The sequence below is a fragment of the Diachasmimorpha longicaudata genome, chromosome 3 (genome assembly GCF_034640455.1).
Source record: "Diachasmimorpha longicaudata isolate KC_UGA_2023 chromosome 3, iyDiaLong2, whole genome shotgun sequence".
Lineage (NCBI taxonomy): Eukaryota > Metazoa > Arthropoda > Insecta > Hymenoptera > Braconidae > Diachasmimorpha > Diachasmimorpha longicaudata.
Window position 1 is genome coordinate 11,883,111 of NC_087227.1, and position 24,519 is coordinate 11,907,629.

Here is a 24,519-nt window from a genome sequence, read left to right on the forward strand (position 1 = left end):
CGTTCATGACTATTTGTAGACCCCCAATTGATGAAAATGAGTGAAAAAAATTCTATAGATTTTTTTTTTAAATGCCTAAGGGATTAAGTTAGTAGCTCTAAACTGCTGGCGTCCCACACTGGAAAATTCCCCCATTATCTTTATCGTCTCTATTACACGCTGCGCCTAACAATGAATTATCGACGTTTGCGATCTTTTTTTATTCCTTATAACGGTTGTTTGATTATAAAAAAGTATGACGCAGTTGCTCACTCGCGTAAAATGTCAAATGATCGTGAAAAGAGTGATATCGATTAAATCTGAGAATAGTCTTCATCACATATTCCTCATTAATCGCTCAATTGAAATTTTGAAAATAAATCCGGGAGATTTGTTATGAGTCGGTAGGAAGTCCTTCGCTTGGAAGAACTGATTTTGCGGCCTTGGTTATCCTCCATTTTTAAACACATATTTTTATATAATACAAAATTAATAAAAAAAACAAAACGCAGCGCAGGAAAAAAAAAGTTAATCCCACTATTACAAGGTCCCATTGTCAATCGATAAGACTTATTGCGTTCCATCAACGATAAAGATAAATTTAGTGGCAGCAGTTGCCCGAAATTTTGGAACAATGGATTCGTCGATATGTAAACACCAGAGTGGTATGAAAAAAACATAAGGTAAAAAATTGTAACTCGGAACTATCGGAATGGACCTGGTGGGCAGGGGGGTTGGAGGGTCTAATACTCGGGGGATTTAACCCCGGGGTGTGTCCGCATAAACTAGCTTTTAAAGGATCAAAACCCAATGGGTATAACAATACTCACAAAGGGCCCCACATTTTTGTGGATTAAAGGGCAAACTATTATGGCAAGTTTTTCAATCGTCCACAGCAAAGGGTTAGCGATTTAAAGTCGAGCCGTTCTCGGGATAAACCTACCCCCAATTTCTCGTATTTAACTAATGGTGAATGTAGATATGGAGATCGAGGGAGAGAACGAGTTAAGAGGGTGGAGAAAATTATTGAAGAAGATTAGTGACGTTATTTGAATGGAGCCCATGGAAATAGGTGAAAATATTTACTGGGAGCAATTCTAGCCTGAGTTTGGGAGATTTTTGATGGATGGGGCCATTTTCTATTCCAATAGCCGATTTTTAAGCCGTTTTATTCCATTTCATACAATTTTCCTTGGTTGTTCTCTACTTGACTGACTCATATCTCCGATTTCACCAGTCTTCATTCATTATCGGTGAAAAATCGAGAGACTCGGGAGTTATTGGAGTGAAAGCTCAGTGTAATAATCTAATCTCGAGAGTGTGCACTCATAAACCTCCATTTTTTTCTACCACTTCGCAGAGTGAATGGAGTAGAGGAAAAATAGTACTCGAATGAGGATTCTAATGGAAATGTTTAACAAGAGCAAATTGACCTATTCATATTTAAACCGCAGCTTGACTGTATAATTAAGTATCCGGTCAGTTGTGAAAGCATTTGCCTTTCATAAAATCGGAGCACGGGCTTTGAGGAATCCATGGCGTGCGTTCTGCCAACGCCCGGACCGACATTCATCTCTGTCACATTCTTGAGCATCACATTATTCAATTATTCCTCTGTCGATTCAGTTTTTTCAAACTTGAAATCTGACCATCGATTTCAGTTCAGTTATTAGGACCCCCATTGACTATTGACATATTATTTTTTTATTTAGAAACAAAAATTCAAATATCTCTTTTCCCCAACGCTTGAAAAAATGGCGAGAATCAGAAATATTTGTCTCGCCACGTAATTCGACGTCCCCCAGCTTCCACGATACCATGATAAACGATCTCTCAGTTCTTTGAGATGACTCAGAGACGTAGTAACAAGACTCACAGGCAGTTGGGAGTTTCTTGGGTCGCGTCATACAGTACTCGAGAGAGTGCAGTCCCGTCGGGGATTAACGACCCCGTCAATTTCATTTCCTCTCCGTATATCCCCATGGTAAATCCCCGTTGGTACAGACTCGAAGTAAAACCACTGGTGAAATTAAACTCAATGCCTGCTGCCTCTGTATCCCCGCGGTTGCGTTAAAATCATTTTCCTGCTGAATACGAGCGATATACGGAGGAAATGCGGCTAGATTGGCGAACATTAAAATAGACCGAGGAAAAGTGGCTAATGTGGAAAGTAGTACTGATGACAGTGTACATAAAAAAAATTATAGTAGTTTATGTTGCCTTAACCGTTACGTCTCAGATAATTAGAAAGAAAATGAAGAGTATAATGGAATTAAAAATTCTTCCGCTGGACGTAAGTAATGTACGTTCGCGGGAGACTCACAAATAACTTCGGGCATAATTAATAGGAAAAAAATAGGCAAGATTTTTCAACAAATGAAATTTCAAACTTATCTGTTTTTCTATTGGGTAAAAGTACGCATCGCATTACTTGACCGAAATATCAAAGAACTCTCTCTCCATTCGCTCAATTACATTTGCGTGCTCGAGAAATTAATGAAAACAGTAGTGATCACGCACCGGCGCATCGGCAACACCTGCGCGCCAATACAGCTTATGCCTCTTTTGTTGTCGAAGTGGCCATGGTCATCTTTTTAAAAAAACAACCACCGTTCATATAATGTAACGTGAAAAAATACATCTGCCTCTTGATGCTCTAATTACCCTCGATTTCCTTCAATTTCCCCGCTCGAATTACGAAATTATTTTTTCAACCTTTTTTCACTCTTTTTTTTTTCACTTCCATATGCCCTCGATAAAAATCTAAATGCACAACGCGCGTTTTGTCAGTCGAGGGCCAAGGAAATGGACAAAGGGCACGAGGGCCCCGGCCCCTCTTTTTAACTTCGAGTGGATACCGATTGTGGTCAGAAAGTCCTTCAAAACCCATCCAATTGGAAATTCATGTTACAAAGAGAGCAATTATATTACTTCATGTAAAGGAGTACTACTACTACTTATGCAAAGTGGTTCATTTTAATCGGTTGAACTACAATTTACATGTCGATTCGCACAATTTCAATTTCAAATCTTTTTTTTACGGAATTTTCCTTCTTTCGAGAATTACATTTAAAATGTAATTGTTATGTTTTTCTCTTGCTACTTTATGATTTCTGGGCACTCTTCGAGCTGCCTCACAGTGGTTTTTGTAAGTATGCAAATTGCACCACTTTTATGGCGCGAGGGCACGAATTTTCCTGGAAAATTTATCTCAGTGTGAAACAAACATTCTCTGGCTTATCCGACCATTGAACAATTGTATTTCGATATATTTTCCTATGCGGAGTAAACGTATCTACACGTCCAGAGCTAGTGAAGTACACTCGGAAGGCCACAACCATTGCGTAAGGGACCGTGGGATAGCCAAGAGCTGTTACGATAAAACCCGGAATGAGTTGAATAACGCGTCAATTATATTGGAAGGATAAAAATATTAAAGTCAACAAGAGTGTAAAATTTCAAGTTGAAAAAGTAATGATAAAATTGTGGAAATTCATTGCTGTTCATTTAGACGAGCCGGTGCACGCCCCATCATCGGGGCCCGATACCGGTGTGGAAGAGGAAAAATTAAATAGTGGAATGGGTGATGGGGCTCGTGCCGATGGTATGTGGGACAACACGCGAATGAAAACATCCAACGGCTCACGCATCTTATCGTTCACGTCCTGTTGCGCTGGAGTAATGATTATGGGTGAAAAGTGATGGTTATGGCGATTTAGATAACACTAATTTGTTTTATTAAATATTGGGGAAGGGGGAGGGGGAGTTAATGTGAGCCCATTTTGCATCACCACTAAATATCCATACCAGGTGGAGATAAATTTTTGGTAATAAATACCTTTTCGGTTGTTAAAGGGTATACAATTATTCTGCTCAGTTTTCTAATTGGGTCATCTTGAATTCCGTTGGTGGAATAAATTTAATTAAAAAATTTCACAAACTCATTTTCTCTCGAAAATTTTCTCAATTCTACAATAAATTCCACTTTCCTCGGCTCATCATCGACTCCCCCACGATAACTCGCCATTCTCCCTGTGATTTATTGCCACAGGGTACAGCAATGAAACCACATAAAATCTCAGTGTTTCGTTAAAATATCAGAGAGGGAAAACAGCGGTTTAGGATCATCTGAATGATTAAAGAACCACAGCCACCGGGTTATAAACAAGAATGGGGAGGGAAAGTGCATGCTATGCGCTACTTCACCGAAATAGAATTTACTAGGTTGAAAAATTTTCTTCTGTTTGCATCTCGGCGAGTATTTACGATCTCAAATATGCGTGAAGTAACCCCTCTTCCAACGGCATTCAAACCCCCTGAATGACAATTTTCACGCCCTCTAATAAATTCACAATCGATGCGACTGAAATGATAGCACCATTTCGCCATATTTTTATTATTTACGTGTTACTATAGATTTTCACGGTATGAAAGGACTCAAAGCCGAGTGAATCGACATTAATGCCCAGTTCTACACGTGTGTAACACAATGCATAACAAAACTGTGAACGTATGTAACCACAGTGCACTGGGTAAATCATGTTCGGTCATCCTACAGCTATAAATTTATTTTTCAACAATGGATGGCACACGCGTATGGGTCAGCAGAACCGATGCAGCACGCCTCGGACTGTAGTTTCTATATATATTTTTTTTACGAGTGCACACAAGAGGGAGCGTCGGGAAATGCATTGCAACATTAAAGAACTACAGACGTGCACAGTTTTACGAGCGATGAATAATAAAAGATTTTTTTGTTATGGAGTGAGAATGCAATTTTTTTACTCAGCACTTGGGAGGAATGAAAATATTTTTGTTGCATGGGCGGGAAAATTTGGGGACCAAAACACTGATTCAGAAAAATATTTTATAGGTTTTTTTTTTTATCTCTGAATGGACGCCAGCCTCGGGTATGATGTAGGCTCGTTTCCTCAATTGTCAGTGCCCTAAACTTTGAACAGAAAAATAGAGAGACAATTTTCACGAATGGTAAATGCGATATTCAAGCAAAAATACCCTCCATCCAGTAAAATTATTCTCACCCGCCCATGACTCATCACTCACGGAAACTAAAAGTATTGAAAATGGAAATTTCGGTGGCGAGGTAAAATAGGAAAATTCATATCATTGTTGAAATCATCATAATACAAATGGAGGCGCCTGCCCCAGAGAATTCTCCGCAAAATAACAATGAGAAGAAAGGTATCGGCTGCTCCAGTCGCGTATATATTCCCTCCTACCATTGCTGGGACACGCCTGAAGCACTGCGTGAATTGCAATTGAAACGACAAAATGAACCGGTGCCCTGTCACCGCCACACGACTCATTTCATTCCGACGAACATTTGCTCTTGCTTTTGCCCTCAATATCTATTGTACTCGTGTAACCGTTATTAATAATCACAGCAAATGCTCGACCCCCCTCCGTACCTCCTCCGTATTCCCCTTCATTTTGTTGCCGATTGCAGTTTTTATTCTACTTCCACTGTAATGATTAAAATCACAATTGATACAGTTTAAATTTCCACTTGAAATTATTGAAATGGCTCTTCAAAGGTAATCGTGCGCGAATAACGATAATTTGAATGAGTCAGATGATTTTAAAGGTCGTTTTTTATACATGGAATGATTTCATTCAACTCTTCCTGATAATTAAAACGACATCTTTGAGAATGGAGAGGAGGAGGGGGTCATTTTGCTTGTCATAATAATTGACCTCTTCGTTTTACCTATCACAAATAACTCGCGATAAATTTCTAGTTCTCTCGTTGTTGATTGCGGAATATCTTCCGTCTCTTTGACTATTGCCACCTTTTTACTTGAGTTATATTTCCGACAGAATTTTTTTTCGCAATTGGAATGTTTATTAAATGTGTCGATTTATGCAGCTGTTTCGACGTTTCCGTCTAAAAAAAAAAGTTGCACATAATGGCAGAGCGTTGCGTGATCGTATGGGACAAGAGGGCAACGTCTAAATAACAACGATTATCCCAGTGAGAAAAGACCCGCCGCTGTACCAACTGTTATTAGCCTCAATTAGTATTCAGTCGGATGAGAGAGAAAGGGTTTAGAATTATTTATTATACGCAGTCGCGGGCAGGAATTACTGCACAATATTCATAGTTACTTTACGGCTGATTATTTATTTTGATTTTATACTCTTTAACCGCTTCCGTTTGTCGTTCCTTATCATACGTTGATTTATCGCCCTATTTCCAATTTGTATTATTAATCATAATTGGATTTTGACGTTTTTGATTTAGTTGTTTTTTTAAGAGTTGATTTATGAGTTCTAAACTAGAATTGATGCTCTTGAACGGAATACATTTCTTCTTACACAGAGACAAATTCTTTCACATTTACACGTTTGCTGGAATGGGGTGTAATTTTAAGAAGTTTTACGAAACTAGTGTAAAATATAGTTTAAAAAATTCCCAAAAGTTGAGCAACTATCTTCTCAAGATGTTTCACAATTTTTCGTTCTCAAATGCACTTCATTCACCTTATTCTTTTCTGTCTCGACACATCATAAATCATTCTAACGATGTATTTTTTGAAAATAACACACTGGATCACCTAATGGTTTTTTCCAACGATTTTTCCCCAAGCGAAATGCGATTATGACTGCAGGCGCTAGGGTTTCACTACAAGAAAAGAAAGAGTAAAGGAAAAATAATAATCACAGCGAATTCATGCCGCCCAACGGTTCTATGAGCTGGAAGGCGTGAGAATCGAATATTTTTGGTAGATCCGTGTTCAAATAACTGGAAGCTGCCATTTCTGGGCGAAAAAAAGGGTAGATCCCAATCGGGGATTTTTGTTCATCTTTTTTGGGGGATTACATTGTAAAGGTTGGATTCTTTATATTTTTCAGATACATCCTACGAGAAGGCATGCAGGAGAGGAAGCGCACCGGCGACCCCTGTTTTAGGGGCCAGACCACTCGATGTCACTCCCAACCGAATAGTTGTAAGTTTTTCACTTTATCATTATCATTACCATTAAGAATGTTGATGAGAGAGAATCAAAATCCCTCACTCTTTCCTGAAAACCATTATTCAATTTTTGTTCTTGTCCATTTTCAACTTTTGTTTGCCTTTTTTTAAACTGGGGCAAAGTGAGTTAAATCGTATGATTGTTTGTCATAAATTGCTCTTATTATTCATTCCCCCTCATCGTCTCTTATTGGCAAATCAATTCAAATCAAATATCGTTCGAATCTCCAAAAGGCTCATTTGAATGATAGCTATTCGTCCAGCTGATCCAATCCACCAAAAAATCCCCCTACAATAACCCCCTACCTTCTGTTTCCTCTCTCCCCACAAAAGCCAACAATTTGATACCACAAAAACGTGATGCACAAGTCAAAAAGTCACTTCTCCTTATTCAAATTTGTACCAAGAACTAATGGTTATTGTCCAACCAGCGGTCTGTTGTTTATTTAGTCGTTTCCGCCGTACGAAACTAGTTTGCCAGTGTCTCCATCGATTCTCCCCACCTCCCCCCCCCCCCTCATCACTCCACCTGGCCATTTACATTTTCTTTGCGAGGGCAATGGTGTGGAAGAGGAACATTAAAATGACAATGAAAGCACGTGGAAAGATAAATAAAAGTGGAATGGAAAGCGCAAAAAATAATTGAAGAAATGGATTTTTTCTCTGGTTGAACAGGAGAGAAAAGTCTTTTTTCCCGTCACTTTGCATTACTGACGCGTGAATTCACATACAGCCGCCATATTTAATGAGACGATATGTATGGGTCGATTGAGATTGAACAGATGACGATGTTTTGTCAGGATGCGGCTATTGTTATCTCTGGGCTTCTAACATTTGAATGATCATCATCGATTACTGGTCGAATATAGAATGTCAACTTACGCCTAAATAACTAAAGCGACTGGTGATAGTTGGGATTATTCCCCGAGTTTCAAATCGGAAACATTCCATCTCCGCATGAACATTAATTAGATTTTTTTTAAGTGCGTGAACGGCACGGAAAATGTAATATCTCACGAATGACGCAGTATCGCGTGTCATTCCGGGGAAAACAAGTACCAGTATTATCTAAGAAAGCCAGCGGTGGTATCCCACTTCCGTGTAAATTCACCAAGCAAGAGGAAGCGGCACGGATTGCAGTAGCAAAACTATGCCAAAACGCAAAATTACCAGGAACGCGTGCATCTTCTCCATTATCATCAATAATTTCTCTGACTCTGTATTTCAACTTTAAAATTTAAATGCCATTAAAGCAGATTTTGTCAGTTATACTGATTTGAATAATTAAATTTTCAATTAAAAAATTCGTTGCTCAACTAGATGTAAAATCGCTAATATATCCGTATTCAGCGCCTTATAATTAGTAATGTAATATCGAGCATATTTCTGAAAGAAGCATCGTGCTCCAGGGGTTGAGAACCCCAATCCGGTTCCAAAGACATTTTTATTCCCTTCAGTCTCGCTTGATGCTTGACGATGTGTGCAAAAGAAGAAAAATAAATGATGGGGCCGAAAAGGGGGTCTCTCCCTCCACCACTGGTTTTGGGTGTACTCACCTCAATGGCAGAAACCTTTCGTCTCTCTTTACTTACGGGGGACAAAGGTGTGTACCAAGGGCTCTGAAAAATCATTCTCTCTTCCTTCAATGTTTTTTTCCTTCTTTTTAAAGTGCCCCAAGGATCCCTTGACTTCGTTAGGGCACCGTACAAGGTGAGATGGGCCTGCATCTCCACATCTGCAGTCGTCACCGAGATTTCGTCGCGCTAAGATCAGTATTTTGGCAGTGCCATCATCTGCTCTCGGCTCCCGCGTAAATTCTTACTTCTCGTTATTTCATCGAGTTCTCAACGGTTTTTCCCTTGTTTCCGTTCATTTCTGGGGAACTTTTTAAATTTTCTTATGTGTTTGTGGTGATTGGTCTATTGGTTTTGGTTAATCTAACTATTTTTTCATCAACTGAAGAACAGTTTCCTTCTATGATCTCTTTTGGAACCGGTAACACAGATTATATTTTGTTATATTTTAAAGCGTGGTTGTAATATTCAACGGTTAGTCATGAGATTGTAGTGAAAAGATTAGGTTTCCCTCGTTTGTCGTATTGTGAAGCGTAAATACATTGATAAGTACGGACAGGGTCCGAAAAATATTTGATAAGGGCATGGTCACCAATGAATGTGTCGCAGTAGTTTTTCATCAAGTGAAAAATCGAATGTAACGATGAAGAATTGATGAGAAAAAACTAGTGGAATTATATTTAGAATTAAAGTAAGAGTAAAAAAAAACAATTGACTCTTGTCTGAAATTGATGAAGTAGATTGTCAAAAGGTATTCCTCACTTTGCACTATGGCCTCTTTTATCATCTCTCGTTTCCTACTCTTGTATGCTCCCGAGAATGCAGGTCACAACTCGAGTGCCTCTCTGAAGTGTTAGAATATCAAGAATCACTTGAACTTATGACACCGATCGATATTGGGTTACGTTCCATCAATGAGGTGTCGGAAAATGTCCATTGATACTGCTGACGACGTGGAGGATAAATTTGTCAGCGTTATTATTAATTATTTCTCTCATAGGGTAAAATAATTGTTGATCAATCGGAATTTCAATGACAGCTGGGGAGATTTTCGTTTATCAGTTCTGCTGCAATGGAGAACATAATAAATTGGATCGGAAATCTCTCTGGTCATATATGTAATTAATAAAATGGCAAAATCTGGCGACAAGAGTAGAGTGTAGATTTTCTCATTCTCATTTTCCAGAATTTCTTCTCAAAACGATCATTCCGCTCTAATCCACTGAAGAGGACCAAGAGCGTGACAAAGTTAGAGAGGCAGAAGCAGCGCGGAGCTGGATTACGGGGTTGTCGTTCGCACGAATCACTGCTGTGCAGTCAGGCTGTAACCTCGATGGATCTGGCGGCTGTTACACCAATGCACCCGAGTCTGCTCGGTCGACCTCATTGTTTTCAAGTCACACCGAGCAACGGTCCACCCAAGTACTTCAGTTGTAGAACAGCCCACGAGAGGCAACAGTGGTTGCACAGGTAAATAAAAGAATTTATTATGGGCTATGGCCATTGTATGGTTAAATCATTTAAATGCATTTAGCTTAAGGAGTCAGTTGAATTGAATGTCTCAAGAGGGAATTTGAATGAGAAGAAAAATGAGTTATGACCATTCACATGAGACAGATATCCGTAATTCATAATTAATATAAAATAAGCTCGATTAGTCCTCATACAAACGATATAACAGGAGCCTATGAATTTTCAGCATACGGAAATCAGTACAGCCAGACGCCGAGCAGACCCGCCGCACTGACAATTCCTTACAAATCTGGCTGCTCGAAGCTAAAGGCGTTCCCACAAAAAAGCGCTACTTCTGCGAGGTTTGTCTAGACAACACACTTTACGCCCGAACAACCGCGAAACTAAAAACTGAATTGTGCTTCTGGGGCGAGCACTTTGACTTCCACCTCCTACCCTCTGTCAACACAATCCAGGTTAACCTCTATCGCGAGGCAGACCGCAAAAAGAAACGCGACAAGAACGTGTTAATCGGTTCAGTGAGCATTCCCGTACAGAACGTGACCTCTCGTTACCTAACTGAAAAATGGTATCCCGTAGTGAGCGACAAGGGACCGCTCAAGGAGCCCCCAGCCCTTCGGGTCAAGTGTCGATTTCAATCCGTAGACATACTCCCTGTTCAGGTGTACCAGGAGTTCTTGGAATATCTTAAAACTGACTATCCCTCCCTTTGCGAGCGGCTAGAGCCTGCGATTGGCGTTAAAGCAAAGGAGGACATTGCTACAGCTTTCGTGGCAGTAATGCAACGTGAGAAAAAAGCACCGCAGTTCCTCGCTGACCTCGTGATGATGGATATCCATCGGATCGATGACGAGCGTCTTACATTTCGCGGAAATTCCCTTGCGACCAAAGCGATGGAGGCTTATCTTAAGCTAACTGGTGACAGGTACCTCCAAGAAACTCTGGGGGCAGTCGTTCGTGCAGCTGTCGAAGGCGGTGACTGCGAGGTAGATCCCCTGAAGGTCTCCTCTCTCGCAGCCCTCCACAAACAACAGCAAAACCTCCGCAACGCAGTGGAACTCGCCTGGAGTAGAATTCTCGCAAGCCACACACACTTTCCCCTCGAGCTTCGCGAGTGCTTTCGCATCTTTAGGGAGAGACTGAAGGAAATGGGCCGCGAGGATATCGCCGATAACCTCATATCAGCTTCCATCTTTCTGAGGTTCCTCTGTCCCGCTATCTTATCACCATCTTTATTCAATATCACTCATGAGTATCCAAATGAGAAGGCAGCGAGAAACCTAACATTGGTCGCCAAGACCCTGCAGACTCTCGCCAACTTTACGAGATTTCAGGGTAAGGAGAATTTCATGGAATTCATGAATGACGTCCTCGAGAGGGAAGCACCAGCTATGAAGAACTTTCTTCAGCTTATCAGCAATCCGTTGCCCAAAGACAGCCCCTCTAACAATTCGTTTGAGTTCGATGGCTACATAGACCTTGGAAAACAATTATCACTCCTTCATGCTCTCCTACGAGAGAGCATCGCAGGAACCACTTCATCATCCACGTCGTCTCGACTTCCTGAAGTGCTCGACAGGATCTCAGTGGCGCTGGAGCAACCTGGACCCAGTCCAGTCTCCACCGCACATCGTTACCCAAATCTTCAGAACAACATCTTCAGGTATAACGATCCAACAATTGCAAATAGCAATACAAATCTGTCGGTCTCCGCTTCCTCAACATTGTCCAACCACAGTACATTGAATGGTACCTTACGAGATAGTTCCGAGGTACTCCAGAGTAATACTCTAGGCCACCCTCCAGGAACACGATCTCCTAATGTAGTCAGAGCAGCAACCCTGCCAAGAAATGCTTACCTTCCCAATGGAAAACTTCAACTCCAGATCACCAGTGACGATTATCACCCGTTGGAGGCACCAGCCTTCGTCTCGAGGTCACCAACACCAATATCCCGACAGCATCGGCCAGGTATTACTAAGGGGTACAGGCTCACAGCCTCCGCCAGCCTCGCCAACGTCAATCATTGCCAGAACATCCCCACAAGCCCAACTCGCTCCGAGTCTCACAGCAATCTCAAGGATTCAAATTTCAACATTAACGTTAATCAAACGAATCAGGCTAATCAAAACACCGGACATAGGCACAACACCAAGATCAACCATGATCTTCACGATGACAACTACATCCACAATAACTACAATGTATCGAGGTCGGCTTCCAGAAATCATTGTAAAGAAGAAAATGCCAACCAGACCCATCAGCAAAATTACAACAATGTCACCAAGACCACTGTCAATGCTAATCCCATTAATCCTTCTAACCTCACGTTGACGATAAATCAGCCAAACAATAACTACAAAGGCCCTACTACAAATGGCAATTTGGACGAGATCTCCGATCTTTTGAGGTACGCGGACGACGAAGTCTCCGAGTCAAAATCCCAGAAAGGCTCCCAAATATCCATCTCACAGCTATCTAACGTTGCTTCCTCCGGGTATCAAAGCTTCGCTGCTTATAGCCAGTCATCGAGTCCAGTTGACCTGAGTAACAACGCGAATTCTCATATTATGAGCGCTGCACCTCTCGCCTTTGCCAATCCGGTTTATCATATGGAGGCCAGCAGAAGCGGCCGCAGGGGCAGCACGAGTTCAGAGGAACGGGAGGGAGGGGGGGTTGAAGCTGTGAGGGGAGTGGATCTTAGTCCTTCACCTGCAACTCAGGGGAATCTGAGAAATCGGGGGAATGGACAGCAGTGGAGACAGACCCCTGGACACAGGGGCACTAATGAGGGTCAGAGCGGATACTCCACTAAGTTGAGGAGGAGACTCTCTTTGGATTCTAATAGGGACCTCAGTGATACCAGTGAGGACGAGAGCTGCGCCACGAGGAGGAGCAAAAGCAGAAGTCACAGAAGCATTGATCAGGTGAGTCCCGAATTGTTCAATTCGTGAAATTTGTCAGAAAGTGAAGTTGAAATTGATTTGTCTGGAATGAGGTACTGTAAATCATTCTAGTGAATTTCCAAAATAATACAAACTGGCTTGGGTTGTCTGTAATATTGATTAGAATTGATTATCTCTTTCTGAGACAAGAAAGGAAAGTCAATGCTATCTGATGAACAAAGGTAAACGCAAAGAGGGGAAGTTATCAATTAACGTTAACTAATTAACATACCTGTTTTAATGATAAACTAAATCAGCATTGGTATGACTGTCAATAACTAAAGTAACTAACAGTGACTATTCTTTTTCTGTTCATTCAAACAGTACGAGGTGGAAATTGAGAGGTTACAGAGCAGTGTTGATCGTCTACGCGCACGATTGGGTGCAGCTGAGGATGGGGATGTCGATGGCATTGCACCTGATACCAAAATGAAGAACATCATCACCAGGTATTACTCCAATTTCTAAGAGTTCGACTTTTCTCATGGAAACTTCAGCAGGAGTTGTGTCAACGTTGTAACTATTCCGTTAACATTGAGTCGTCGAATCATGTAATTGACTAATCATTGGATTAACCAATCGTCTGATTGGTTAATTTACGAAGCCGGTTCATTGAGATCTAATTGACGTTGGAAATTGATTGCGTGTTTTTAACTCATTATGTGTTCCTATGCATTCTATCTGCTGCATTTGGTAATACTCTGGCTTGATCTGGATTTATTGTGTAAGAGAACTCAATACTTAAGCTTTATTACTTTACAATGACACGATGAATTTACTAACCTGGGCACACGTGGTTTTCATTGTGTATTTTATTACAGACAATAACATGGAAACACATAAATTTATCAACACTTTTGGTTGTTTGCACGATTGATTTAGAAAAATGTCTTTGATGTTTGTACCTAGACCATTTTTATTTGGCTCTGTGGCCCACTTTTTCCCCTATTCCCCTCGTAAGCGGCTATTCGGTTATTAGACACGCTACCGCTAAACCAAAAGGCCCACCTAATGATTGAACTTATAATTGAATTTGGTATTAATGAGTGCCCATTTACTCATCAGATTAATATCTGTGGAGGAGGAGCTGCGTCGCGAACAGCAGAAGATGTCAGCCGCACTGTCGTACAAGCAGCGCGTGATAGATGCCCAGGAGCAACAGATTGCTGCATTGGATGCGGCAAATACAAGATTAATGTCGTCAAACACAAGACTATTGTCCGCATTGAGCACACTTAAGCAACGGTACAACGTCAAGGCTCAGCCTAGTAGCAGCGAAGCTGCTGCCTTGTTGCAGAATATAGCTGACATTGGTGAACTGAAAAGTTCATCCTGCTGAGTCATCACTGGAGACTAAAGAGACAAAATTTACCATGAACAAAAGGTGAAAGTTCATGATATATATTCTTTTGCCGAACAACTTTCATCTTCATTAGTTGACTGTTCATCCAGGACTAAAAAACAAAAATTGATGATTCCGCAGATATTTAGAAGCTGTCTAGCTTGAATAATGGTAATGATAAATTATTGTTTGAGAATTAACAGTAATATTAATTATTTGTACGATTCAACTCATAATTTTTGTATTATACTGCCCAGAGAAGAACAGATTAGATCATTAACATGAGTAACAAAATCGTAGAATGGTTTTTTCGCTTTATTTACGCATACTTCATGCGCTCTACGTACAATCGTGTATGTATCGATGATTTTTGGTATTTCTTTTTTCGATTTCTGAGAATCATTCGGTCTCCACACGACTGATTCCAGATTATCAGTAGGATAATATGGATATGGACAAATTTTACGATAAATCAGATATTTATTTAGCAATTGCTACCAAAGATGAAGTGTTTTACATTTTGTAGATAAAATCGATTAAGTTATTTTGGTTATTTGAAGAATGGGAGAAGAAATGACATGATAATTTGTTTTTTTTTTTTTATTTAAAAAATGTGTTTGGAATTAAGTGGAATTGTATTTTAGTAAACGATGAAATTAGCCCTGTTTTCAAATGTTCCAGGAATGTTATGGGGCACAAGAGGTTTATGTTCATAGTTCGTACATAGAAATTCTCTGGAGTATTCAATTGTGATTATTTTTCAATTCACTTAATTTCAAATTTCATTATATAGCTTTTCTCATCATTTTCATCGTTTTACATCACAAAAAGGAATGGATAATCATTGTAGCCATATCGAATTAGTTCAACAAATGCAATGTGCATTATTTTATGTACAATAGGAGAGAGATGACAAACAAAATGAGAGAGTGAGAGAGGAAGAGAAAATAATCATGAAAAATCGTCGGGATTATTAGGCTAATTCTGTTCATGAATTAGTTGAGAAAAAGTATTATCACTGCGACTTGTATAAAAGTAACGATTATGATCCTTATCGAAGGTATTAATAATACATTAAGTTGTTTATTATTGAGCGGTTTCGTGGATTTACTCGTGTATAGAAAACAGAAAGAAAGAAGGACATTTATTTCATTGTTTTGTGTTAACTTTTTTTACTCACATTTTAGGCATCGATTAATGCAGAGGAATGTTTTGAAAAATTTTTTGTCTGTCATAAAGTCGATAGGTATTGATAGTGGATGTAATCCTGTTCAGTAACAAATTCATGAGGAACATAGAATTTCAAAAAGTTTTGAGGAAAACGGCAAATCTGTGCATTGTAAATTCAATAAGTATTTTCAATTACTTCGTTTTTTTCTACTGTAAGCAATGTCGATTTAAGCATTTAGAAATTATTATTATTGTATGAACACATAAATATGATTAGAAGCAGATAAAGGATTGATGTTTTTTATTAAACTACTCATACTTCTACTATTTTTCCCATTGCATAGTAGCAGACCCAAACCCAATTTTTTTTTAATTTTTCACTTTTCTGAGGGTAAAAAAATAATTTAAATAATAATGAAATTTTGAACCGATGTGAGCAGGTCTTTTACCGACTCCTGGTAAATTTTCGAGCAACGAGCCCAGCCGTCAGAATCAGCGGTGGCGCCTTTCCCCGTCGGGGTTAGTACTAGCATTGGCATTCGCCTCCACATTACCTTATCCTCATGCACGAGAATTAATCATTCTCATATTCACAGCGATCCTCCCCAAAAAGCCCCGTGAAATTGTCTTGATTAAAGTTATGATGTCATCTGTCAACAAACCACTAGTAAAGTATTATATAGAAAGGTATTGTGACTCCACAAACACGGGACAAGGTTCGACAAGCGCACGTCGTCCCGAGGTATTTGTTCACTGGAGAACAGGCTAATGAGCTCGTGGGTCGGGCTTCTCACGGGAATGTTAGGATAACTCCCACGGTCGATTTTGGTGACTGGCCGCGACAAATAAACTTTTCGTAAAATTAACAAATTCAGTTATTGGCAGTAGGTTTGTACCCGTTTGTGCCGCATCCTCTGTGTGCCGCGGGTGGAACCCTCATGCCGCAGGGTATTTGTACGTAGCGGCCTCTGAGGATAGACTAATGTAGAGGCGAACGCTGATGTTAGTCCTAACCCCGGCGGGGAGGGGCGCCACCGCCGATTCTGGTGGCTGGATGAGCTGCAGGACAATTCGCCTGCTCATTTAAAAAATTTCTATACGTTCCTAATCAACATTAAGACAGGAGACCAGCGTTATTCGGAGGAGAATTGAATTCTCCTTAATCAAGCCAAGTTTCATCCCTTAATCTCGAAAAATTAAAATTAAAAACCCCGCGGAAAATCGGAACGCGGTTTCTGTGCCGAGACCGAAAGGCGATATAATTCTTTAATTATCGGGGAAATTTTCGAACGCCTCTCTGCCACCGAGGTTCTACAGTACATTGGGGTATTTCACCCCAATCCATTACCCCAATAAAAGTGGTCATTCAATAATAGTGTCACTCAACCGCGAACAGAGAAGAGAATTGAATTTTTCTATCAATGTAACTATTCGTCCACTCCTTGGTATGACATAAAAACATCGAAGACAATAGAAGTGAAATAAAAATTATGAGAGAGACAACTTAACAATGACTGATGACAAACGCCTTTGAAATGGAAATTCCAGAAGTTCTGACGTCAGTAATTGGAGGAGAAAGAATAGCAATAGGACGAATTCTATTAGCCGAGAACAAAGGACATCACTTTGAAACTAGTAGGGTCAAGGCGATTAACACTCGAGGAATATTTTCTTTTTTAAATAAACTATAAATTTTCTCATCAAAATACTCGGTTTCTGGTCATCGAAGTATGATTACATGGTACCTAGAGAGATATGTGAAAAATCATTGAGTATTCTGATGGAGACATCCACTCTAACAAATGCAGTGAATTCCATCACAAATGCAATCAATTTTTCTTTACTTAAACGTTCCAAATTTAATGGTTTATTAAACAGCTATGGAATTCATTTCACTTCACATCTCTATTAACACCGGTTGGTCACGTCCGTGGGGAAGCGCCGCTCATGTTATTTCTAAACACACAGCACGATTACTTAACGGTTAGGCAATTTTTACCAAACTTCTTTCCATATAGCAGCGTTTCTTTTTCTCAAGAGCAGACTGTTCTAATTTATTTCATCTACACTCATCAATTCAGAAATAATAAATGAAACCGTTCTCTACAATGAAAGTAATCAAAGGAAAAGCGTGCCAAGATGGCCAAAAATCTACATAACACAACATTATAAATAAAATAAAAGAAGGTAATTTTTCATGGGACTAAAATTACTGCATTAAATAAAATGGACAGAATATGTCACCGACAGCTTAACATTTTTTTACAAAGGCAATTCTACTATCCAAGATAATAACTCATCTTTGACTAATGAAGATTGATGACCAGAAAATTATTTTCATCATTCTCCACTGAAATTTGAACTTCAATTTACTTCACAACTATATTTCATAATTCCCAAATAGTTCAGACTTTTCCCCAATTTGATAATGCATTGCGTAAGGCCTCGGTACACGTTGAGTAAACTTGAAAAATTTAGTAGTGATTAAATGCCTGATATTAATCACCCGCTTGCGAGAAGGCAACGTATCGTATTTGATATTTCACTCACATGATGTAATTCCAATCCACGAGGCATTGACCTTGCTATTGTTTTTGTGTCCACTCTAAGTGCCATGAAAAACCTGAAAAATCATAGAATTTTTATGATTCTAATTGATTATTTATCTCCGGTATTTAGTTAAAGACTGATTTCACAACTTCAAATAACACAAAAAAATATTCCATACCCAAAACTTCGATTTCTTCGTCGGGGAAATATTCATTTCATTCCTAACGAAAATTATTTTCATTATTACTCATTATTATTATTTATAATTTCTACCTAAAATTTTTATTAGTACTTCTTGAATTATTTGAGTTATTTCGACTATTGGAAAAGCGCTGGACGAATACACCCGTTACAAATGATTGTTGCAAATGGTCCCAAAAATAACTTTCTAAAATGATGAAAAAAATAGGTAAACACAGTGAAGAATACGCAGTGTATTTCAACTTTAAACGGTCACGGTCGAAAACGTGGATTATTATTCAAACGATGATGAAACACCCAAGTGATGATTCTCGTGTTCACAAATGGAATTATTTTTTTTTATACTCATCGTTATTATGAACGAGGGGGAGTGATGAGGCATTCCGTAACCTAAGAAGGCGGTTTGTTGATAAGGTAAAGCGCACAAGTGTGATAAGCACGAAATGTAAGATAGTGATAGCAGCCGTCGACACTGGCGTATCTCAAAGTCAATGTCCTATGAAGGACTTGGTCGACCACCATATGAGAACGGAAAGCAGATATATCAAATATACCACAAGGAATTTAAGAAACTTCCGCAGTAAGCGTGAGCAAGGAGAAGGAAATGGATGCCAGGGTTGATATTCTGTCAATATAGTCTAGGGCTCTGAACCAATCATCACTCACACAATGAATAATCTAATATTTGAATTATGGAATATTAAATCATTATTATATGGCATTGCACTTTATTACTACCACGTAACTCAGCTAAAATTGCGCAGTTTTTACAGAACCCTTCCGTTCATGTGACAGATCATTCTCATCAGCAGGATCGTTTCTTCCAATAAGAACGATCACAAACAATCAATGTAAAAAAGAAATATCTAAGCTGACAGATAAAAAAAGCACCTCAAGGCTTTAATAGTTCACACGAAGTGCAATATTGTATTGTTAGGTAAAGTTGAATCATTTATTAATACGATGCATTTCTTTGGTGCATAATAGAATATTGATAATCTTCTTCTGGACGGTAAAAGGTAAGGAACTAATAAAAAATCTCATAACGTAGCTTTCGGTCTTTATAAGTGTCATATCTAGCGAAAGAGGATCAGCTCGCAGAAATAATGTGGGTCAAAGTGGACAGTTTTCTGGCACATTTTCCTCGATATGTGGTCGTTTGACCCTTGCGATTTCCATGTCTGCTACGTTCGGTTGAATTTCATTATCGTTAAGCCTTTGCGATTGTCCTATTTGCGTCCCCCCATTAACCCCCATGGTCATTTCACATTGAGATTGACCTGCCAACCTATTTTGTCATGTTTGATCCCCACATGGCTAAATGGGATAACTAGGTACATTACAAGTGGGACATATGTATTTCTTCAGCATTGATTTATTATTATGGTCTGACTAACCTTTTCTTATTTTCATTTTTTATTTATTTGAAAAACGATATCATCAACCTTATTTATTAGCATATGGCGAGTATTGAGGAAAAGTAGTTCGAGTGACAGAGCCACCGACGAAAAACCAGTTGCGGGAGGGGGTGGTAGTGTGCAGAACGAATTACCTCTCGCGAATAAAAGGGAGTGAGAGAGAGAGGGTGCAAGTAGTTTGCACGTGTATATGTGTCTATGTGTGTGTGTGAGATTCTGTATATAGAGTTTGGAATCAGGAAGAGAGCGTTGCACCGCCGAGGGTACACTGTACCAGTGAACCCGGCGTGTCGTGAGTGCCTTTGGAGGGGTTGGGGGAGGAAAGGGAGGAGGAACGGAATCCCCACCCCTTTGGATCCCTCATCCCCTCTTTTACCCCTTTCACACGGTTGTACAGCCCCTGGGGAGTGTGAGGAGTGATTTGAAAAGGGGTGGAACGGAGCGAGGAGGTGATGAGATGACGAGGGGGAAGGGGTGCAGGTACGGAGGAAGAGGCGCGTGAACCCGGGATGTGTCAACCTACCCCAATTTCGTTTGATATGAAGGGGTAATTTGATATTTACAATGTTTTTTCTGTGGTGTTAGGGGTGCAGGTGGGTGACGAGAATATGAGTTTGGCTGGAATCTCACTACTGGGTTAGTGAAAATAATTTCTATATATGTGAATAAAAAGCTAGGGTTCGCAAAAAAATTCTAGTCTACACAGTCTTTAAAAAAAAAAAAGATTTTTCTTTTAAGTCTTTTTATCCGTTGTCGTGGGCACTTTCCATTGTTTTTTGTGCGTTATGGAGACACCGATAACATATCGCCTATCAGTTTTTTTTCTCATGGTATTAAATGCCCATCAAATACGCTATTATTTTTACAATTTAGTTGAAATATTTTTTTCAGCAGTAGGTGTTGGTTTAGTTAGAGGGAATTTTCATGGACCATTTTGAAGGAACAAATGTTTTGAAATAATTCAATTTATCAAGAAAACCTGCCATTGTTTACCAATTTCCTAAATTATACACTGGCGAGTGCCTCCCTGCAGAAGAGGATCTACCCCTCATCCCTCTACGTGAAAATCAAAATCGATGACTAAAAAAAAAATCCTAGATACCCAGACCTAGACCAAACGAGTGAGAGGCCGGTAATCGCATAAAGAATCCTCATGGCACGAGGGGGAAAAAAACCTCAGCGGGTGGCAGTTGCCCCTTGGTGGGGGTAAAATGTCAGGGGAGATTTGAAATTCATTGTGATGGCGGTGGTAGTGAGAGGAGGGGGGTATCAGAGGGGCGGAGAGAGGGAGGAATGATAGGGGAAACTGGGGTTCCACGGGCACCACTATCCCCCTTCCTCCAATCTCTTCTTTCGCGAGAGTGAGAGGGAAAATTGAGTGTTGAGGTTTTTGGATGCGAAGCCACCAGTGGCGGGGAGGTGGTGGCAAAGTGGGGGGAGTAAAAGAGAGAAAACGAGGAGGAGAGCAACAACGACGACGGCGGAGGAGAGGTCATTGACCTCAGCGGCTCGGTGCCGGCTGCTAGAGCGCTAGGCTGCTGCTGCTCTCCTCGTTTCGTTCCGTGTTCCTCGTACCTCGTGGCGCGTTTCTTTTTAATACGATAAAAAAACTGATAATAACGTGAATTAAAATTGATATTATTGTGAGTTTGGTGGTGGAAGATGTTTAAACTATTTTATTCATTATTTTTCCAAGCATTTTTAACCCAAATGAATTATATCTGTCGATTGATCTTCACGTTCTCCATAAAAATAAATATTTTTCAAACGATAGGAAGAATCATTTCAATGTTTTCTTTTCATAGTTTTTCTAGATCTCATGTATTTTCGAAAATCAATGTTTGAAAAACAAAATTTGCTCAATTTATTTCCAAAATACAGTTGATATCATGGATATTTTTGAAATTATTTACTAGTTTTGCCGATAAAAAAAATCACTGGAAAATAATGAAAGAATGATGATATTAATATGATTGACAACTAGAGAATGTTATTTCCGTGCATTCTCGCTTTCCCCCCATTTGATTGTACAGTAAAAGTGCCCACGGCCTTGTATATACGAGTGAGTGAAAATCCTTTCGCCTCCACTACGATCAACCGTATCGTGTGTACACTACTAGAGCGAATGAACTTGGTGAAAAAAAATCATTCAGTTGACAATTATTCGGTGAAAATTGTTTTAAATGTGTCTGATAATTTTGGTTGATGTGCTGATGATCAATGGTGAATAGTTGAGATGTGACATCTGAAAACCCTCTATTTACAGGGATTTTAATTGTTGAGAAGGAGGAATTACAGTGGGAGTGATACATCACTCCAAGGAGAGGCTACAACTGGTATCGACATCTTCAATTTTTCATTGGTGAAAATTCAGAGTCATTCATAGTGCACGAAACATTGTGCCAAGTTTTCTTGGGAATTGTTGAGTGATACGAGTAATTAACATGTGAGAGATGACGTAAATTGCCGGGATAATGTGGTTGTGAGTGAATTGTGAGTGGAATAATCTCCGAAGAAATTCATGTCGACATGGGACCTGTGGGAGACGCAATTTGAGTATAAATTCGTTGTTTATTTTTTTTAAGGCAGATTTTACAGCCATTATTCAGTTATAAGCGGTTGTGATTGTTGTTTTCTTGAGTTCATTTGGGTTGTTTAGGAGCGAATGATTGTTGAATCCCGGGCAATATCTCGGAATCCGAATTATTTCTGAATGAAAATTGGCGAACGACTTTTTCTTAGAGCTTTTTTTGAATGCCTTTGAAATACTCCAAAGCGAAATTATTTTGCTTGGCGAATATTTTTTTCTTTCAGCTCTCTTTGAATTACTTGAGCGATCCTGGAGTGAATGAAAATGATATACGAAAATTGTTCTGGTGACGAGTGTTTTGCAATTATATTCATCGAGTATTCCCTAAGTCTCTGTGAGCGAATGAAAGCGATGCGCATGGCGTCCACGAATTCGTAATACCCGGGTTAAACGTCCGGTAAATATATCTCAATGCTGTACATATACCACTGTACGTTACGTTCTCCGGTGCTTCGTCTCTTTCTTCTACTTCGTATACATTTTAGTCAATGAAAAAGTGACGGGAGTCTCGCTTGCTTTCTCGTGTGGCGCTCGGAGATTCCGTTGACGGATATTTCGTTGCCGGAAATGGTATGCGGGAACAATTTTTGAGGTCATGCGCGGTTACATCGATTCATTTGATTGTTGTTTCATGATGTAGTTGAGATAATTTGATATTTTTGTTTATATTCCGTATGGGGTAAAAAAAATTCAAGATTCAGAGAAATAAAATTCCCTCCTCTTGAGTTTTAAACGATGAATGAATGATTTCAAGCGGCTTCAATGCGAGTTTAGCAGTGGCAGGTATAGAAAAAAAAATTAACTTGAATCGCTGCAAGTTGTAGAAATTTTTTCCTCCTATAAATGAAAAAAATCCCAGCCTCCGCTAACCTTCGCGATTGCAAAGCGGAAGGGTCATCTCTCCCCATCAAAAAACTATCCACCTCATGATAATTTAACCTTGAATATCTCCTGATCTACCCCATGAAAACCAACTCAAAACCACCTTACAAAACCGGAAATTTCCCAACAAATCCCCCACCGTGTACCCGGTCCCATTCCGTCCCCTCCAAATGCTTCAGTAAACCTCTGAAAAATCCATTCTGCCCCAACCTTCCGCCTCCTTTCTCATCCTACACGTAAACAAACCCGGAGAATGAAGAAGAATTAGTGCATATCACATAGCAGAACTAAAATTAATCCCCCCCCCCCCCCAAGGGGCTCAATAGTTGTCCTGGTTGTATTAAACCCCCTAAGAGTGTTTGTATGATACACGTGTGTATTTCTCCCTCTGAAATTTAAATGAATAATAATAAAGAGTTAACCTCCGATAATAAAGCGAAGGTATGGACACACACCCACACACGCAGACATACACACATACAGTAGGGACTAACGTGAACGTAAAGTGAGTGGAAATAATGTTACTGGTGGTTAGCTACATGGCGTCTACGGATACGGTAATGCTAACGGGAATGAGAAAACGGGAACACCACGACCTAGACGGGGCAAAACCAGTGTGCTGAACAGAATTCTCGAGAGTGAGTTGGAAAGGCTACGGAATTTTAAAAGTGAAAACTGCGTGACGATTACACATCCCGATTTAAAACATATCTGACTCGTTCACTTCAGGTGCATGGGACGCTTTACGGTAATTGTCCTCACTTCGTTTCGTTTTCTATGTATTTTTTTCTACGAGGCCAATTACGGCTTTTTTCGGGGCGAGCATTTTTTTTTTTTTTTGAGTGAATGTCACCGGGGAGATGGGCGTGTTTTGTTGGGGGCATTTAGTTTTTGCTCGGAGTAATTTAGGGAGGACAGGGGGCGAATTACTGGTGGCAGAGGGAAATTGAAGACTGGTAATCGGTAATTTATTGGTAATAATTGATAATTTCCTGCTTGCCATTAATTATTTGTTGTTTTGCATACGGTAGTCATTTTATTGAGAAAATTTATTATTGGTAATTGGTAAACTAACGTTGTGAGGAGTTGTTTACCGTTGTAGTCATTTATTGCTCTGGATGTATAATTTAGGAGTTTACGCACTGTCATTCATTAATCGCTCTCCGTAATTCGAGAATTCGTTAATGAAAATTTACTATCGGATGTTACTGCGGTAATTTATTGTTGAAATGAGTAAAATATGCTGCTCCGATGTTTGTAATTCGTAATGTACGTGTAAATGTGAAAATTTCCTATTAAAAATTTCTCCAAAAGGAAATTTGCTGTTTGCCATAGGAAAAGCAGTGTTTGTTTATGGTAATTTACGGAATTATCCCTCACTATGTAGTAAATTACCGTATG

General features: G+C 39.6%; 2 protein-coding genes across 27 annotated transcripts in view; both read left to right on the forward strand.

Annotated features, from left to right (window-relative positions):
- Raskol (raskol) overlaps positions 1 to 15,765 on the forward strand; it is a 68,736-nt gene extending 52,971 nt beyond the window's left edge. For 20 of the 23 annotated variants that reach the window (XM_064116435.1, XM_064116443.1, XM_064116444.1 and 17 more), the window contains 5 exons: positions 6,853 to 6,947; positions 9,734 to 10,017; positions 10,247 to 12,947; positions 13,290 to 13,414; positions 14,031 to 15,765. In XM_064116435.1, the coding sequence (XP_063972505.1) occupies positions 6,853 to 6,947; positions 9,734 to 10,017; positions 10,247 to 12,947; positions 13,290 to 13,414; positions 14,031 to 14,304 (3,479 nt within the window). In that variant the 3' untranslated portion in view covers positions 14,305 to 15,765. The other 3 variants (XM_064116442.1, XM_064116439.1, XM_064116440.1) reach the window with 3 other exon arrangements.
- Positions 15,766 to 21,336: 5,571 nt separating this feature from the next.
- Positions 21,337 to 24,519, forward strand: part of Hr4 (Hormone receptor 4) — a 56,015-nt gene continuing 52,832 nt past the window's right edge. The window contains exons 1-2 of one of the 4 annotated variants that reach the window (XM_064116463.1): positions 21,338 to 22,202; positions 23,555 to 23,866. The gene's annotated coding sequence lies outside the window, so the exon portion shown is untranslated. Of the gene's footprint in view, positions 23,867 to 24,519 lie in introns of all 4 variants that reach the window. The other 3 variants (XM_064116470.1, XM_064116464.1, XM_064116465.1) reach the window with 3 other exon arrangements.